At 35.7% G+C, this 19,673-nt stretch overlaps 2 protein-coding genes across 4 annotated transcripts in view; both read right to left on the bottom strand.

Moving 5' to 3' along the window:
* The window catches only part of LOC123564663 (zinc finger protein OZF-like), a 229,379-nt gene that overhangs the window by 105,265 nt on the left and 104,441 nt on the right, over positions 1–19,673 (bottom strand). The gene's annotated exons all lie outside the window — the stretch shown is intronic.
* On the bottom strand, positions 1,492–17,678 carry LOC123564659 (uncharacterized). The gene is made up of 3 exons (XM_053537338.1): positions 17,506–17,678; positions 12,134–12,445; positions 1,492–2,163 (listed from the first exon to the last, which is right to left on the bottom strand). Exons 2-3 carry the CDS (start codon positions 12,359–12,361, stop codon positions 2,011–2,013), a joined length of 381 nt encoding a protein of 126 aa, XP_053393313.1. The 5' UTR covers positions 12,362–12,445; positions 17,506–17,678; the 3' UTR covers positions 1,492–2,010.

The raw sequence follows: 19,673 nt of genomic DNA on the forward strand, positions 1-19,673 counted from the left end.
GATCACAACTGCGCACATGCAACATAGAAATCATTCAGGATAAACATTTGTTTAAGGTTATTATGCTTCAAGTGTAAATATTTGTTAATTTCAAATATTCAGAATATTTTCTTTTGTACCAATACTATATGCATTCACGAATGCTTCCGAAATATCAGAAACAACCAGGGTTTTATTTGATCAAAAGATTTAGTGTTGTTTTAAAGTTTCTAATGTTAAGCACTGCGTCATAATACCCAATCACTGTGTATGTCCCAAGCATATATTCTAAAGTGGTTTCCGCTGCAAGTATGCAAACTAAATGAGATATAACGCTTTCATTAGCTTTTTACTGGACCTTCAATTTATTGTCTCTTGTGTCCAACCAGTCCTCAACCAGAAGACATACGCATTTAGCACCGTTGTACATGTAGTGGTAACATTCTGTACTTGAAATCCCTAATTGTTCACTAGATTTGCTCAGGAATTCATCAAATAGTCTTAACGTACATTCCTGAAACAAAAAAGGAAACGCATTAAAACGAAACAAAAACATTTCATACTGAATTTTATCTTCCTTTATCACAGAATTGGTAAATCAGGTGGGTGCGACGTCGAACTGCTTCGCTACTTCACTGAATGTATTAGATTACCCCGGCTAGAAATACAAGTACATGTATTTACTTGGTTAACTGTAGTCACGTGATTATTTGGTTTTGCAATTTATACCATCAATACTGTAGAAGTCATACAAATATGCAAAATAAAAATTGCGCAGAAACTATTGGTTGCATTTCTGATGATTCTGATTTCTAAGTTTAGAAAGTTGACAATGTATGCAATAAATAATTTACCTCATTGCTTTCTCCTAATTTCTTTAAATGTTCTCTTTTATCAAGGTATCGTGCAAACTGCATCTGTAATATATAAAAATTCATTTAATTATATGAACGTCAGCTGGTACTTAGATAATGAAGCAATGCAATTAGCGAAATTTTGCATAAATTAGACTTAACATTTAATGCAATGTATATCATAGCAGCTTAAAAACTAGTGTATTTATTGTGTATTAATGGCTAGTACCTTGCATTTTTTAAAGTTGTAACGCATGATGCAAATCGTTCGCCATTTCGTTGAATTGTCAAGGAATTAATTGACACATATTGTAACACCAGAGTACGAACATTTGAAATATACTGAATGGCTTCAGACATAGCTAAGGGTTTATGGATATGACTGTTGACCGGCTGATCATTCAATAAGTGTTTTATTACATAACACTAGAAATAAATTTCAAAGTCTAGCAAATCTGTGTTGAAGCATAGACTGATAAATAACACAACTGGCCAGCCATTTACTTAACGAGTCATGTAGTAAATGACAATGAAGGCAGTATATAATGAACTCCTTAGCCCTGTATCAAACGGAACCTAGCGTTTGTTTGTGCATATGGAGTTTAGAATAAATGGATATCAAACTCGTGTTGATTACTATGTCAATATCTGACCTGTACTCCGTTAAGAAAAAATCCTTACCAATTCAAGGCCATTCAATAAATCCAGCAACCTTTGAGATTGTAATTATATTATACACGAGTCTGTAAAACTGAAACTGCTTTATTTGATTAAACGCCTAATTTTACACATAGTATATTCACCGGCGTTGTACATTAAATTATACCAGATTTATATAGCGCCAAAGGCGCTTTACATAGTTCAAATGCAGCCACACAGGGCGCATAATTCATCCTCTACTAGTACAGACACAGAGCGATCTGACCAGAGGGACAGAGTGAGACAAAGCCCCCACGACAGAGAGATCAGAAATCAGATACAGGCTTATCCGGCTAACTTAGCCTAGCTCGTTTCGAATAGACAGCCTGGTTCTTTAACGTGCCCAGTGTATAGCACTGATACACGCAAGGATTGCCTGGGTTCCTGACCAGTACACCTCTAGTTAAGGGTTTATGTACTGTACTGACTGTGCCCATACCTTCAAAATGACATGATGATAAATTAATAATGTCCCAATTCATGCTAGTATTACACTTGTTGTTGCTGCTTTTGTTACAGAAAAGGATACAGGTTTAAAGATGTCATCATCCTTTAAGAAGAATATCACTCCGGTTTGCGAGTTGTTTTGCTTGCTAATTTTCCAAATGTCAGCGTCCAAAATTCTGCCTGCCTGTTCCAAAATGCAATATACTGTTATGTACAGTTGCTTTTAAACAGCGGCCACATTTGAATGTTTTCTAGGAAAGATATAATCAAGCTTCATTTCTATTCTTTACATGAAAATTATGAGCAACATTCAAGTTGCACGGAATAAGTTTTTCTTAATTATAAACTTGTACATGTCGTCCTGAGTAGAATTTATCACAGCATTTATGTAAGTTATCATCATAATTCAAAATTCTTAGTGTGATCGTCATATTTTGTAAAAATGCTACTAACTGACATATCAAATGCAATTTTGTTGAGGCCATAAAATTGTTTTAAAACCTGGAATATTTTCAACAAGAAATGAAAAGGACGCATTAACGTAAGTACGGTCTGACAGATAAAAAAAACAAAGTGTGTGTGTGTGTGTGTGTGTGTTCGGGTTTAACGTCTTTTTCAACATTTTTTCAGGCATATAAACGACAGTGTCTACTTGTAGCAGTGAGCACAATGCCCAACTTTATAGTGCTGCCTCACTGGAATATCACGCCGTAGACACGTGGCATGATACCCCACCCAGTCACATTATACTGACACCGGCCTGGCTGACCAGTCCTAGCACCATCCCCTTAATGCTGAGCGCCAAGCGAGGAAGCTGCTAGTACCATTTGTTTTACGTCTTTGGTATGACGCGGCCGGGGATCGAACCCACGACCTCCCGCACTCGAAGCGGACGCTCTACCACTAGGCTACCGAGGCAAGTAATTGCATGAAACTTTGGCGGCCGATTTGTACTACTTTTTCGTCTTTTATCCTCACGTTCTTAACAATTGTAACGAGAATAATGAATTTTAAATGGCAATTGGCACATAATGAACAGGAGAACGGAGCAAAAGTCGAGATTTAAGGTTTCTAAATTCGAGATTTCTATGCATAGAGATCACTTTCAAGTCACTCAAGACTTTTCGTCCCTGTTGCTATTCGTTTTACTTTTTCCGCGTCGCAATCGTTACACTTCTAAATCTCGACTTTTTTGTCTTGCCATCCTTAAATAAAAACAACTGGTAACAAAAGTATGTGCTCAGACTTATGTCCGTTTGACCACTTCGCCTTGAAGGCAAGACGGAAACTATTAAGTTTCCAAAACACTTATGCCCTCATGATAGCATGTCGGAGGGATGTGGGTATGTCATTTTGTATGTTATGACCTTCACCTTTAAATGATCACAACAATTAACCCATTTGATCCATGTTCGCTAATGACATTCACCTTGTAGATGGAGTAATATAAGTATAGAATGGTATGGGTGATATGGAACAAGACAATATAATATATATATATTACAATTTTGTTCCGATCCTTTTGACAGATTTTGACGATGGACATTAAGTATCGCACATCAAAACAGTGTAATTTATATTGCTATTATGTTTATACAAAATTAGCTTTATGGATAATAATGTTATAGCCCAGACTCTAAGATTTTGACCCCTCTAGACACTGACATCAAAGATAGGAGTAGCATTGCATTGAATTTGTTTATTCGAAATTTGTTTATTCCATGTAAATGTGTTAAGAAGAGCTCCGCCTAACGGGGCATTGTATGCCCGTTCACAAGCAAAATTGGACAGAGCAGTAAAGTTGGGCATTTTACATAAAAGCAACTTCGATTACTTTGATGGCATGTAATGATGAAGAGGGACGGCCTGCTAAAAAAGAAACAATAAAAAACACTAGGTGGTGGCTAGGGAAGAGGTTTCTTAGAAACATGAAACTAAACTAAAAGGTAACAGGAGAAGAGGGGTGCGGTTTGAGGGTAAGAGATACAAAGATATAATATAAAGAAACTTGACTGAAAGTAGAAAATATATTGAGCTAATAACAGAGGGATATCTGGGGAAGTGTTTGTGTGGGGGGATATGACTTAGGGATACAATATTTAGAAATTTAAATACACGGAATCAGAAGGGCGTAAATGTGGGTGGGTAGGGAGAGAGGGTTTATACGTTAAAAAAATGTTCTCCTCTGAACCGACATGCCAGTTGATAAAGTTATTTGGCAGAAATATTTCTTGTTAAATTGGAAAGAATAAATTACCCAATCGTTGTTTTCCCTTCTACTCCTCCCCCACTCTCCTAGTAAGTTTTTTCCTTCCTTCCCTTGTTAGTTTATCAGCTTTAGTTTATGTACACAAAGTAGGTGAAAAACTATTTTCTACAATGCTGATCCCTGGTTACATTTTGCCCTGTCTATTATTTTCTTGGGCCGTAATAATTAAATCATTACTCGAGTGTCATTCTCGCACACCATTATTTTTCATGCTGCCTCAGTTTATTTATATACTTTTTTTAAAGATAATGTACCTAAGTACCCTTACTGAGTTATTATCCATTTACACAATAGACGAAAAGCTGTTTCATTTTAACTTTAATCTCTGATTTTTGTGTTTATCCTTTTTTGATAAGTTTTGGATAATAATGTTGCAATAATTTTTCTATAATTTTATTATGTATGTATAACCTGGGGGTGGGGATGGGGTGCAGGAGGATGGAGGGAGAACTAACTTTCAATTATTTAATATGTAGATATATGCACATAACATTGAAAGAGAACCAGCTATTCAGATTTTTCTCCCTTTCCAATCTATTATTCAGCTATGTAGATTTATACATATTTGGGGCATTTGCTATTCATGTATATAGATATGTACATACTATTGGGGGCCAACTTGCCAATTTATCTGTGAATTATTAAAGTAAGGGGATATACAGCTCCGTCGCAAATTTTAACAACATAGCGAGTTGTCTTACAATTTTTCGCATACTCCTATGCCGGCTAAATCAGGATCACGTTGAAAACCATATATTATTTTTGCAAAAGAAATATCACTTTGCTTTAACGAGTGTACTAGATGAGTTAAAGTGGTACATCATATATGACTTTGCTTTAACGAGTGTATTAGATGAGTTAAAGTGGTACATCATATATGACTTTGCTTTAACGAGTGTATGAGATGAGTTAAAGTGGTACATCATATTGAAATGGTGAATACTTAAAGTGAGTAAATTACTGAAATGGGTGATTACCAACTAGTTAGTTTCCTGCCTCTTCACCGTCTATTATACAGGTATCTTTTCTTTGGGGAATTAACCAATCCGGGGAAGAAGTGACTGGGAAAACACCAACATCACTACCAGAGATTAAGTCAGGTCCCTGTGACCTCGAAGTTGCAGTCAATGACCACAAAATCGATGCAAATCTTAATTATTGTGTTAAGTTTGATAGCTGTATCTGTTATGTAAAGGAGAAAAGCCGAAAACTGTCCATTATGTGAAAGAATGGACAAATCGAGGCGCAACGCGCCGAGATTGTCCATTCTTTCACATAATGGATAGTTTGAGGCTTTTCTCTGACTTAAAACACGGTCCTCACGAAAAATTCAAGATTGTCGTGATATTATATAATGTCCCTAATATTGTCCTCTTTGAGGCAAAGACAATTCATTGATTTGTGTCTCTGTGCTAAGTCAAAATACAAGTCAAATAGAGTTTAAATTAGATTGCATATAAAAATGTATTGCAATAAAAAGTGTTTTAAACACTAATGATATTCTGTGCTGATTCTTAGGAAAGTTTCGATCATATCTCGTTTTGTCTTATTTACGAATGATTTTAAGTACCTTTACAAAAAGTAAAATTTAACTTGGCCGTATGATGTATGTATCACTAGTTGTCCATGCTTTGTCCGTGCTGTGTTTGCAATTTTATATAAATGATGGGTCCAGGTGAAGACATTCTAAAATGTATGTATGTATTTTATATCATTATTACAAAGCAATCGTTCTTATCTCGTAATCATGAGATATCCTATCAATTTTATTAGAAGACAATTATACTTATTACATGGGGTATTTACTAGTTATAACTCGTATCGCGTTTTTACGAGAAAATATTTTGTTATTACAACACTACACAATAAACAACATCGTTATTGTAAAAAAAAACTGTACTGTTAAATTGAGATCATTATGGCCAAATTTTACGGTAATACCGAAACATGCAGGAAAACTTTAGAGAACTTAACGTTTTTCTTATTTATTTATATTATTTTTTTTTTCACTTTTTTTTTTCTGTGTGCTTGTAGAAGAAGGTGAAATTGCTCATTTCTGGGTAGGACTGCAACAAATGTCAGTTTTGGCAATAATTTAACCAATTTTACACGAACACCGCATGAGAAAGTAGGTCTGCAGCATTTGAAAAAGAAAGGAAAATTATGCTTTTTAGCTCGACTATTCAAAGAATAGGTAGAGCTATTGGACTCCAGTTTGATATTTCTGTCCATTGTTTTCTCGTTTAGGGCCCAGCCATTATTGTATCCGCTTTTCATGGAATTGCACTCTGTGCATCAATGAAGGTTCCGTGTGCACCGCCGTATGAACACATCTGCGGATGTCTCTAAATTACATTCTGGTACATGTGTAAATGTTGAGTTCTGCTCAGCCCGGGGCTAGAGGGCGCGGACGGTAGCTTGCACTTCCACTACCGTCCATGAACAGGTTCAAGCAAACCGAGCCTGCAACAATTTCGTTTATGTCGTGTTGGGTGACCTGCAGTTTTCCACTATTTTATTTCATCTATGAGTCTGCGTCGGCTTCCCGATTTGGTTAAGGTACATCAAAAGTGTTTGGAGACCATCCCTCAGGTGAATATAAATTTTGGAAATTTATATCTCACAGACCATTACCATTTATAATAAATACACTGAAATGTTCAGAGTAAGTAGGAAATACTTTAAATAATAAAAAGGGTAGATTGTTTAGGAATGTATATTTTGTTTAATATCGCGTGCACTTCGGTTGTCAACGTTCTGTTTTGTAGAAAATATGTAGAATAAACTTCTTTTTCAAACGTATTTTTCTTTGTTTGTTTTGGTTGTGTGCGCTTTTATCTGGGTACTCCCAGTAATGAAATATGGTTAACTTACATATTTTCTTAAACATAGCAGTATTTTGTCATTTTGACAGCTATACTTTCACTTTCATGTCGCAATTACTGCAAAGTTTTGAAATGTACATGCTTTTAACATTTTCAACACTGGGAGTACCAGGAGAAATATGTTAGACACACAATAAGTATAGACATTATGTCAAAATATTTTTGAAAAGAAAGTTTAATATTTTCTACAATTTGACAACAGAATATGGACGAGCAAAGTACATGTGATATAAGAGAAAATTTGTTATTCCAAACATAACAATTCTCTTGAAAGACTCTTCTACATATTCTGAACAGTTTGGTATACATTTTATGAAAAACAAAGGCCTATGATGCCTAAAAACATAAAACAAAAATTCACCTGAGGGGCAGTTTCTAAACACTTTACATGAACCTTATTCAGTGATACATTGGCTTACACTGCACAGGTACCATAACTCTGGATTAAAACGTCACACACTTGTTCACTGTGATGATCTGATATGCAGTCCTCAGGTGTCATAACTCTACTTTGCATTTTCATAAAATTATGCTATTTTTTTCGACTAAGCAGTTGTTGGTAAAATGTTTTGTATATAAACTGGTATCTCAGTACCTTCTAATAGAATGGATTGAAACTTGCATAATTGTCCATTGTCATGAGCTGATATGCTTTGCACATCTTCCATAAACATTTTTGAAATTTTATACAAAATGATACCCCCTTTTCGATTTTAATATTCATTCAAATGACACGGCTGTTGAATAGTCGAGCGTTGCTGTCCTCCTACAGCTCTTGTTTTTACATTACGTTGCCTATTTTCATATCTATTTTCGACTGGAAATGCCATACCAGGTGTATATCTGCGATACTTTTCTATTGCGATTCAGGAGTACACAAAGAGGACTTTACGACTTTCTAACGGTTGAAGATTTAAACTAACTGTCGGTATATATATGATTATTTTTGGCACATTGTTTGATTTTCATTTGACTGATAATTTGTGGGGCGATTTAGGTCAAAATCATGCGTTCCCCTTCAGGGTTATTTTATTAAGGCCTATGCTATTTTGAAATTATGAATTAGGTGGGTGGGGTACATGATATTATTTCTGATTAATTTCGAAGTTACTGTAAAACAAACGTTATTCCAATGTGACAATACATCAAAACCATGAAGTGCTGAACTCTTACTTTAATTTAAAAAGTAAAGTGGGAAAAGTTATCAGTATGTTCGTGTCACAATTTTCGGGGTAAGTATTCTATGTCATCGTGCATAACTGCGAAAAACTATAACATACATAATAAAGCTAAACTATCTGTGTAAATGAGCTGAGAGCTATTTTTCTATTTCCGTTTATTACTTTTCTAAAAAACACATTACAGTTTACCAGGTGTTGGCAAAATTTGTCATTTTTGTGCACATGCCTTTACACATTAAAGAAGTCCGAACTATAGGTATGGTGTGCGAGAGGGGCCTGAGCGCTTACGTAGTGCTCATTTACAGGAATTGTACTGCTCATATAAATATGAATTTTATAGGTAGATAAAATTATTTATGTCATTGTTGTACATTTGGAGCAAATCGGTCCTATTCTGAAATATGTTAATTTATATACTACGGTAAAAGCCAATCAATGAATTCCTTTTATACCGTTGAACCAATCGTGAAACGGTATCTTCCTTCTTCGTCAGCATTCAAGAGTGAATAGCACGCTTCTTTCTTTAATTTTATTTTGGCTAATTTCTGGTTTTATCTTACCACCACATGCCATTCCGCCTCCTCTTTCAAGTGACAATTTTCTAATTTTGAAAGATTTCTCTTAATATGCAAATTCATCTACATTTCTTGATATGCTTTCGGCGATTATATCCGCCCTAATATGTGAATATATATATTTGTTATGGTATTGGACTGTAACTCCATTCAGATATGAGAACATATCTATTTGTTAAGGACGGTATGTTTCGCCCAGATGTATGAAAATATAAATTTGTTACGGTATTTTTCGGCGGTATTTTCTGCCCAGACATGTGAAAATATATATATATTTTTTAATGTATTGTTTTGCAATGGCGGTATTTTTCGCCCAGATATGTGAAAATATATATTTGTTAAGCGGTATTTTTCGCCCAGATATGTGAAAATATATATTTGTAATACGTTCGGCAAAATAAATATTGCCCTTTTTCAGTCAACACTTAGTTCACTCTTATATTTTCCCATACATAGTCCTCAGGGTCAGTGCTTCGTTGTGAACAGATGCACATAAATCACTTTATCATAAGTCCGCAAAGTGCAACAAAAGAAATAGCAGTATTAATTTTGTAATAATATTATTTATTTACAAGGTATGTCTGACAAATGACATCGAGAATTCTAACTTTAGAAAGCTGCATTTTCAAGTACCTGAATTTTTCCACTTTGGTTAAAAAGAGTTTTTTTTTTACAATAGATAATGACTGACTACAGAAGGTAATAAAAATACCATTGACCTAGAGAATGCTACAACCTACTAAACTTTAGAGTTTGTTTATAATTATATTGAACACGTTTGTTTTAATTTAAGGTGAAAAATCGAATAAATCATTTCCTTTACCCTTTATACAATAGGAATATATTTGTTTTACCTGTAAGATTAAAGCATAACCCCTCGTGAACAAAAAATGCATGTGGCGTTCACTGTTGATATATAATTGTAATATTATATTTTGACGTTACACTGAAACAAACAAACCCTTTTTGCATATTCATTTATATAAAACAAACAAACAAAAACGGGAACAATGTTTATTTTGTTTGATTGTGAGTAACACCGAAACGACACAATGAACTTTTCCCAGGTTTTGTTGGTGGTGAAAGGCTCCAGGGGTCCCTCCAGACATTTTTTGAGGCTCAGACTAGTACCTAGATCGAGACACTAACCTCAGTTGGATGGCTTCCTTACGTGAAAAGTTTCACACCTCAAGTGGGTTTTTGATCCCACGTCGGTGATGGGCGAGGAATTCGAAGCCAGCGACCATGACCATCAAGTTTTTCTTTTGCAAGTATAAAACATAAATATTCAATTAAATTTCGTAAACATAACTGACAATGACATTTACCACGTCGGAAGTTACAAATGGTTTGCCGAATACACCATACTTTTAAATACAGAAGTTTACACACCATGTGGGTCGGAAAGCACGAAATTTACGTTCTTGGACGTATATGTGAATAGTTACTTTTGAAATGTAAACAAAGGCATAAAAGTAACTGTTTTCATGTTCGTGGTAAGGATCGACTTGTGATTGTCAATGTTCCCGATACGGAATATATATGAATGTATAAACACGAGCCGTTTCATCTTACAGGACTTACAAGAACATAGTAAGCGGTTGTTTATTTATTGTATTTATGTTCTAGTAACCTTTGACACTGATTTCGAAGACAGACCAGGTTTGTGACATATACATGTCTGTTGTTGGGCTGGAAAAAGATAGATCCAAAATTTATACTAAAAGCTATATTGCATAAATGTTTCGTTATTTCTGTGCATACAGTTCGGTTGTTTGAAGGTTAGAATATCAGAAAATTACAGGAAATAAAACATGTCTTTGAAAAAGTACCGATCTTTCATCATTTGTTTGGTTGGCGCATGATTACAAATTTAATGTTAGTAGGCCGTGATGTCCATGAAGCCGTGTAAAGTGATAATTTTGATGACACGTTGGTTTTATTTTGTAATTGTGAGTGATCGTTAAGTGATCAGAAAGATCGGACAGTGGGATGTTATAAAAAAGTGATGTTTTATTTAGATTAGAAAGTCAATCGTACTCTACAATAAGGAAATCTAAGGTAAAATACTCCTTTTATTTCGTTCATTGAAGAAAACATGGCGGACACAGTTTTGTAAAAGAGCGGTGCACGTGTGATTCGTGTAACATAGTTTAACGGCGTTTTCTTAGAAAGCTAACGCTCAGCTCATTTACACTGACATATCCTTGATTGAAGAATAAATATATTGTATATATATGAGAGACTTACGGTACCAAATACTTACCCCGAAAATTTCTATGCATTTTCTTCTAGCGCACTGTTGGGACATGTTTTTGAGTGTCATTGATACTTTATAATTTATTCGGAGATACATTTTCTTATAATTATTAGTTTCTTTTTGATCCCCGTGCATTTCTCGCGTTGTTACGACAATCTCAGTTTTACATACGAATTTTGCATTGTCGAAATAGCATAGTCCTTAAAGCTACAAATTCTGAAAAAAATTGTTGCAGTTTATATTTCGAAACTTTCGGATTTCATAGGTTGATGTACTCGCACCTCTCAACGTACAAGGTTGTTACTATACCTGTCCATTATTAACCTGTATCTGTCCATTCTTAAAGTATCCATTATTTTAAGAATGGACAGTTACAGGTTAATAATGGACAGGTATAGTAAAATAATCGTGTGTATAGAGCGGTATCGGTACAATAACCTATATAATGGACAAAACAAACAAAGGATTACATCACAACCGTGTTTTAAACTGTATGACTTCGTGTCCGTCATCTAATTTCGGTCTTCATGTCTTTTAACATTAACCTATTGACCCCCTAAACATTAGGGGTCCTTCCAAAATAGTGCTGAGTCATCCTGTAAATATTTTTAGCTGTAGCTATTAGTTCCGGCTGAGTATGCTTCTAATTTTAAAAATAATCCTGATCTGAATTTATTATAAAAGCATTTTCTTATGCTAAGAAGTACTAAGAAATACTATACGGCCATAAAATAGTTGGAAGTTACGCTTTTGAAGCAGCTTCTTATTCAATGACGTCCCTATTGTTAAATTGCATGTCATATCACTGTAAAGACCGGTATTTTTACTTTTAGGTTATCCTCAATTATTGTGCAAGAAATATATTAGACAAAACATTATACTTCATTTCTAAAGTCTACATTTAATGTAACGGGTATTCATCTATGCTGTAAATACAAGGGAATATATTTCTCCTTTTCTCTGGAGTTACATTTTCATACTTACCTTTGTGTATACGCTGTGTATACCTTTCCTATTAATATCAGTGTAGAAATTGACAATCACGTTGATCATAAATAACAAAAACAACGTCGGAAGGCCAATAGCAAGTGCATATTCAACTGGCTGAAACCCTTTAACTTTCTCCTTTCCGGATGTTGCAATAAACAATATGAGGCAGACAATGGTCAGTAGTACCAGGAGAAGCAGGCACGCCATGCACAGCGTCAACATTGGATTGTTCCACACATGGAAATATTTCACAAATAAAGACCCGTTTACTGTGTTTTCTAGTGTCTGTAGTATTTCAGCTGATACCTGAAATATTACATGTTCGTAGTTTGACTTGAATAACAAGAGAAGGGATGTTATTACAGCTTTAATATACTTGATTATTCAGTATCACCAGCATTTTAAATAAATACAAATATGAAAGCAAATTATATGCTAAAACGGAAAAGTAGCATTCCTGGAAGCAATTATTCTAATATGTAAAAATGGAAATGTAGAATCCTTAAAAGGAATTATAAATATATCAAAATGGAATAGTAGAATCTCTAGAGAATTATAAATATATTAAAATGGAATGGTAGAATCTCTGGAAACAATTATAAATGCATCAGCATGGAAAATTAGATTCCCTACAAGCAATCATACATATATAAACATTGAAAATAGAATCGCTGGAAGCAATCATGAATATATAAGTGACAAGTAACGTCGCTGGAAGAAATAATGTAATAGATACCGACCGAAATGGAGGTATGCATCGTATAATAACATGAGCCCGTACAATGCGTGAATACCGAACCGCATAGCGGCGAATTATTTACGCTTTGAACGAGCTCATGTTAGTTAGCGATGCATACCGAAACTGAGGCTCGGTATATGATTTAACCGCTAGGTCGAGTACAGTATAAATGTGTAATAGAAATGGGCCGGTGGAGGTTGTGAAATTCAGGGAAAAAAAGCAGGTTTTAATATTATCATTTACAGCAATCAGTTTGATGATAACAAAATAATTATAATGTGCACGCTTAATTTTTATCAGTTGTAATTGCTACTATCTAATATTTTGTTGTACAATTCTTTACCAATCTTAATCGATGCAAAAAGTAATTAAAACTATATGAAGACAATGCAACCTTAATCGCTTATAACGCTCAGTGAGTTGACCACAAGACGTTGAAAAAAGTTGTCGCGAGTTCGTTACAGGGGCGCGGCATGTGTTCTTGATAATTTGACAGTAGACGTTGCAACTTTACGGAATTCAGTAAAATAGAAAAGGTGGAAACTCCACAGGTCGCTCAACACGGCAAAAACGAAAATGTTGCAGTTTCGGTTTGAATTTATTGAGCCTGTTCATGAACGGTAGTGGAAATGCATGCTACCGTCCACGCATTCTAGCCCCGGGTTGAGCAGAACTCAACATTTACATAGGCTACAAGTACAAAATAATTTAGAGACATCGGGTTTTTGTGCGACTTGCGAAATTTTCGATAATCAAAATTGCGTGTATCGTATCGTACTGTCGCGCGACGCTCAAGATTTTGTACCGCGGCGCGTGACAGTACAATGACACCATTCCATAAAACAAGCTTTTATCATAGAAAAGAAGTACATGTAGTATCTATACCTATCGAAATTATGTTCGTCAAATTCCAGTCAAGCATACATATTCCGGAGTCCGCCCGCTTAGCTCAGTAGGTAGAGCGTTGGTCTACGGATCGCGTGGTCGTGAGTTCGATCCTCGGGCGGGGCGTATGTTCTCCGTGACTTTTTGACAATGGACATTGTGTTTGAAATCATTAGTCCTCCACCTCTGATTCATGTGGGAAAGTTGGCAGTTACTTGCGAAGAACAGGTTTGTACTGGTACAGAATCCAGGAACACTGGTTAGGTTAACTACCCGCCGTTACATGACTGAAATACTGTTGAAAAACGGCGTTAAACCCAAAACAAACAAACAAACATATTCATGATATGCCCAACATGGTAATTTGTTGTGTTTTTACACGATCATTTCAAATAAGAAGAATTTATTTGTATATGCCAATACATCTTTCGTCTTGAAAGAAAATTTTTCTTCAGATCGATACTTGTAAATTTAATCTTTCATGCAGATTTTCGGATAGAATTTCATGTCGTCCCATCAGGGAACATGCCTTCAGATGTATTTAAACCCATGTCAAAGCCTGAAAATAGCATATTTGCAAATTAACATCAAAATAGTTAAATTGATATCTTTTAAATATGAAATAAATTGCTGCTGCATTTCTTCTGTTTTTTCAAATCGTTACCGCGTTACCATCGCAATAGAGAGCTTAGTTTTGTAAACAAATTATGTACAAATTCACTAAATCATTTAGTGTCATTTTAGCGCAAACAAAACAGTACAATATGTAACTACTGAGGTTGTTTTCTTTTTACAAAAAAAAAACGGAACCTGATTAAATTAAAGTAAAAATGTATGTTTGGTTGTTTGTTTTACTGGGTTTAAAGATTTTTTTCAACATTATTTCATTTACCCAGCTGTGGTCAGTTCACCTAACCAGTTGTTGTGATTCTTCACCAGTAATGACATGGTCCCCTAAAAAATAACTAACAGTTGGGTATCCATGGCTGAGTTTTTATGGTCGTTGACTTCGAGTTTCTTGCCCCTAATATCTATGGGTTTGAAACCTCTCTTATGGTTAAGAATTCTTTCATTTCAGGAAGCTATCGAGCTGGCTTACGGAAGATCGATTGTTCTACCGAGGTGTCCGCCCGTAATGAAATATTGCACGGAGGGGTACCTGGAGTCTTCCTATACCATCAAAAGTTGGGAAGTCGCCATATGACCTATAATTGTGTCGAGGTGGCGTTAAACCAAACTAAGAGAATAACTAACAATTTTGTATGACTGGAATGTGTGTGTCAATAAGTTAAGGAGAACATACAGCGCTCCTGAGAACCGAAATCGCGTCCTCTTGTGCTCTACTTTCTGAGCTAAGCAAAGGGGGTTACAAAACAAAATATGTGGCATATATTTGAACTTCAAAAAAGAGTAGTCAAGTTCCAACATTTTTTGTTAGTGTGCCTCTTTATTCTTACCATTTAATCTACTATGTTTATTAGTTTAATGACAGGGAAATCACTAAAAGAATATTTCAGCATACTTCTTTAAAGTAATTGCTGGGAAGAGTTTGATTTTGTATATATGTATTGTGTGTACCTCACTTGCAAAAAATGACCTCAGGTTGGTGATCAAGTACTAACCTACTAGTCAGATTAGTATTATAATAAAGTTACCAACCTGCGCTTGTACGCTTTTCAGGCTGATACGCTGAATAATAACCTTATCAAAACAATGGAGTCATGCAGTAAAAAGATATAAAGATGGAAAAGTAGAACCCCTGGAGGCATTTAGCTGATCATACACAACCCTGGCAGACAGTGATAAAGAAATGCAACCGACGGGAGTGCTTTGTTGATCGCTGGAGTATAGACAATTTGACATCACTACAATAGACAATTACTTTTTATTATATGCCCGCCCGAAGGGACGTATTATGTTAATACGCCGGCGTCCGTCCGTCTTTCCGTCCGTCCATCTATCCGTCAGTCCGTTAGCAATTTCGTGTCCGTTCTGTACCTCTTGAACCCCTTGAAGGACTTCGAAGAAATGTAACACAAATGTTCACCACACCGATACGACGTACAGAGTGCATGTTCTGGGTTGCTCGCTTCAAGGTCAGTGTCACACTAAAGGATCAAAGGTCATATAACTTTGTTTCGTGTCCACTCTGTAACTCTTGAACTGCTTGAAGGATTTGAAGGAAATATTCACTACATCAAGATGACGTGCAGAGCGCATGTTTCGGGTGGCTCGCGTCAAGTTTAAGATCACACTTAGGGGTGAAATGTCATACCTGAAACACTTGAAGGATTTCGAAGAAACTTGACACAAATGTTCACCACATCGAGACAACGTGCAGGTGGCTCGCTTCAAGGTCAATGTCACAGTTAGGGGTCAAAGGTCATATGACTTTGTTTCGTGTCCACTCTGTAACTTTGAACTGCTTGAAAGAGTTTAAAGAAACTTGGCACAAATGTTCACCATATCGAGCCGACGTGCAGAGCGCTTGTTTCGGATGGTTCGCTTTACGGTCAATGTCACACTTAGGTTTCAAAGGTCATACCTTTGGGCGTATATTGCTCCGCACTGCAATGCTCTTGTTATAAAATAGACAGTTTCACAAGTCATTCATGCACTTACCGAATATTCCATCACTTCCATAGGTGCTTAAGCGGAACAAATTAATGACAATGTAGCTATACGAATTGGTCTTTTAATTTTGTTCTCTGGTGATTTGAATTAAAAGTGGAAGGAAAATGTACGGAATCCTGTTCGCGCCACTTTAATTCCCTCCCCACCAACACGCGACAGTGATTGTCGCTTTGTTCAATAACATATATACATGCGAGATTTAACAATCCTCGCGAGATTTCTTTTTGTCGATGACTTTCTTAATTTTCGCATTAGAAAATTGAAAATTCTGCGAAAATCAATTTCACTATGCGAAAGTAAAACCTCACATTGTCGCTTGGATTAATTTTTTTTTGGACTAATTAATCGACATAATTCTTTCTAAGTTTAATTATCAATACACCGAAACAAATTTCTAATGACAGTCTTTGTTGAAGCAAGTTTCCTTTTTTTAACGGTGTCACAGAAAATTTCATCCACAGTGCTATATTAAGGAATAATCCCTAACAGCGGGCGACAATGCGATTATTTTATTTACACTGTCCCGTGTCTTTGGAACATGGTGGGGGTAAGAGTGAAGTTGGGTGCGCACCATAAACCGGTTTAAGCTCCCCAGTGGTGTTTTTGCCAGTGACCGTTCCAAGCCGGTGCCCCACTGTGTTCATTTGTTTGTCCGTTTTGTCCTCTTGTGAAGGCTTTGTATGTGTGTGTGTTCCTTTTTTCGTTTTGTCCTCGTGTGTTCGCTTTGTGTGTGTGTTTGTGTCTGTGTATGTGTGTGTGTGTGTGTGTGTGTTTGTGGTGTGCACGTCTGCGTGCTGTAGGTTACGTTTTGGGGAGGCTGCGATTTTGGTACGTGGCATTCCCTGTTTGATATTTGTCTTTGTTTTTTACTAATACTCGCAAATATGTATCATTTTTCAAGAGGAATTTCAATTTCCCGATGCGAGAACTAAGAAAGACATGCGACAATTAAAACGATAATTATCGCCCTAAAACCTTCGTATTAATATAACTTTTTAGACAAGGTGACAATGCGATATCACATGTCTCGTTTTAGCAGGACGTGATTTAGTGTGGCACGAACAGGATTCAGTATAGATGTAGGTTCATTTAAAATACATGTAGGTACCACAAATTGGTTGTTCCAAAGTTCAGCTCTCTCTGATTCTTCGAACTTCAATCTATATCTCGTGAAAGAGAAACGACTCGGTTTGTATTGCTGCAATTTAAACTGTTTAGATTCCCCGTTTCTCTCTGAAAATGCAATAAGGCAATGTACATATAAAAGAGATAAAAGCGATTGTTAACAATGTTTATTTTGCACTTTTAAGTGTATAAACGTAAAACGCATCTTAGCAATTCGTTTTACAAAGATTATCTACATTATAATCTCAAGAGACGAACACGGTCATTGTCTTCTTTTATTATTTTATTTCATCAAATGAACAACAATAAAGACGGAAGAAATTCAAAAAAGAATACATCATTTAATATAAGATATTGATTAAGTCAGCCGCTCAAATGACTTACACTCAGTCATTGTAACAAATTTGACGCCCAATGTATGCATACATAACACTATTTTTGATACGAGTTATAATAATAGAATAGAAATGTAGAAGTGGAAACTTACTTCTAATGAAGCCCACACGCTTAGTTCGGTAGGTAAAGCGTTGGTCTACGAATCTCGGGGTCGCGAGTTCGATCCCCGGGCGGGGCGTATGTTCTCCATGACGATTTAATAAAAGACAATCATTCGTCCTCCACCTCTGATAATTCATGTGGGGAAGTTGGCAGTTACTTGCGGAGAACAAGTTTATACTGGTGCAGAATCCAGGAACACTGGTTAGGTTAACTGCCCGCCGTTACATGACTGAAATACTGTTGAAAATCGGCGTTAAACCTAAAACAAACAAACAAATACTTCTTATGCTTCGGTTTCCCCAAAACTATAAAATTGAACCCCGTGTTAAATGAAAATGAGAATGTTTAATGTTTTCGCTCAGTATATAGAAATAAACACCTGTTTGGTTTAAACAGTATTTATTTCAATCAATCAAGTACACATAACATAAACATCATTGTAACAAATACAGTTAAGGTTAGGAAAAAAGTTACAAGGTAACTTATATGAATCCATTTCCTAATACATACAAATAAATTTTTGTTATGACAGGTTGCAGCAAGATTAGTACTGTTAAATGATTAACGTCGTAGAAAAGTGAACTTAGAAGAAAATTGAAGTAGAAACTGGTAAAAACTGAGTATTTTTAAACCTAATGTAGACGGATGAAAAAAATACGAAAATAGAAGAAAGTAATGTAAAAATATATATATATTCAGCTACTCGGGGACCCCCACTCATCAACCGTTGTGACTCGGATCAAAACGACCTGTCGCTGCTATGAATTGGTGAGCTTTGATTATGACATGCTTATTTTGTTCAAAAGACAGCTGCTCGTTGCCGAACAGAAGGTTGTCAATCGTAGCGGGACAAGGGAGGTTAGTCAAAAGATTTTGCATTTGCTGGGTGTAGTTGGGACAGAATAAATAGAAGTGACTAACTGTTTTGACTAAGCCACAACTACACAATGGAGAGTCAATCAGTGAACGCCGATGGAGATCAAAGTTTAATGAACTACAACCCAGTCTTAGGCGAGTATGAAGCATCTGGAGCTTCGCTGACCAATTTTAAACAGAGCGTTGGGTTTCAGATTGCTTCTATCATTTAAAGCATTTTGAAAGAATGGATGGTCGTTTGGTCTGTAATAAAAACTGGTAAACTGTTCCATTCCCGTATAGCAGAGGGTAAGAAAGATGTTCTATAGAACTCTGTTCTACATTGTATCAACGGTAACCTATGATCAACTCTGGGAGGAATCAAATTGCATAAGTAGCTCGGCACTTGTTCATTTTTCATTTTAAATAAAAGGAAAAGTTATGTTTTCTACATCTGTTAACTAAGGGCTCAATACTGGATTCGTTGTAAAGTTTATCTAAGTTACAATATTTAGTTGCTCCCGTTATTATTCTTAATGCTTCAATTTGAACGGACTCTAATTCTGATTTTAAGTAGTCGGAACAATTGTCCCAGACGACATCGCCGTATTCAAGTAGAGGACGAATAAACGAGACATATGGTCGTTCAAAATTCTGTCTAGTTAAAAGGTATTTAAAGAAACGTAGAAGTGCAAGCCGTTGCCAGGTTTTATTGACTGTGTTTGTGATATGTGCATTCCACTTGCAGTCTTCCGACAGTGTTAGACCTAGATGTTTATGTGTACTTACAGGATTTAA

Source organism: Mercenaria mercenaria, chromosome 2 (genome assembly GCF_021730395.1).
Source record: "Mercenaria mercenaria strain notata chromosome 2, MADL_Memer_1, whole genome shotgun sequence".
Lineage (NCBI taxonomy): Eukaryota > Metazoa > Mollusca > Bivalvia > Venerida > Veneridae > Mercenaria > Mercenaria mercenaria.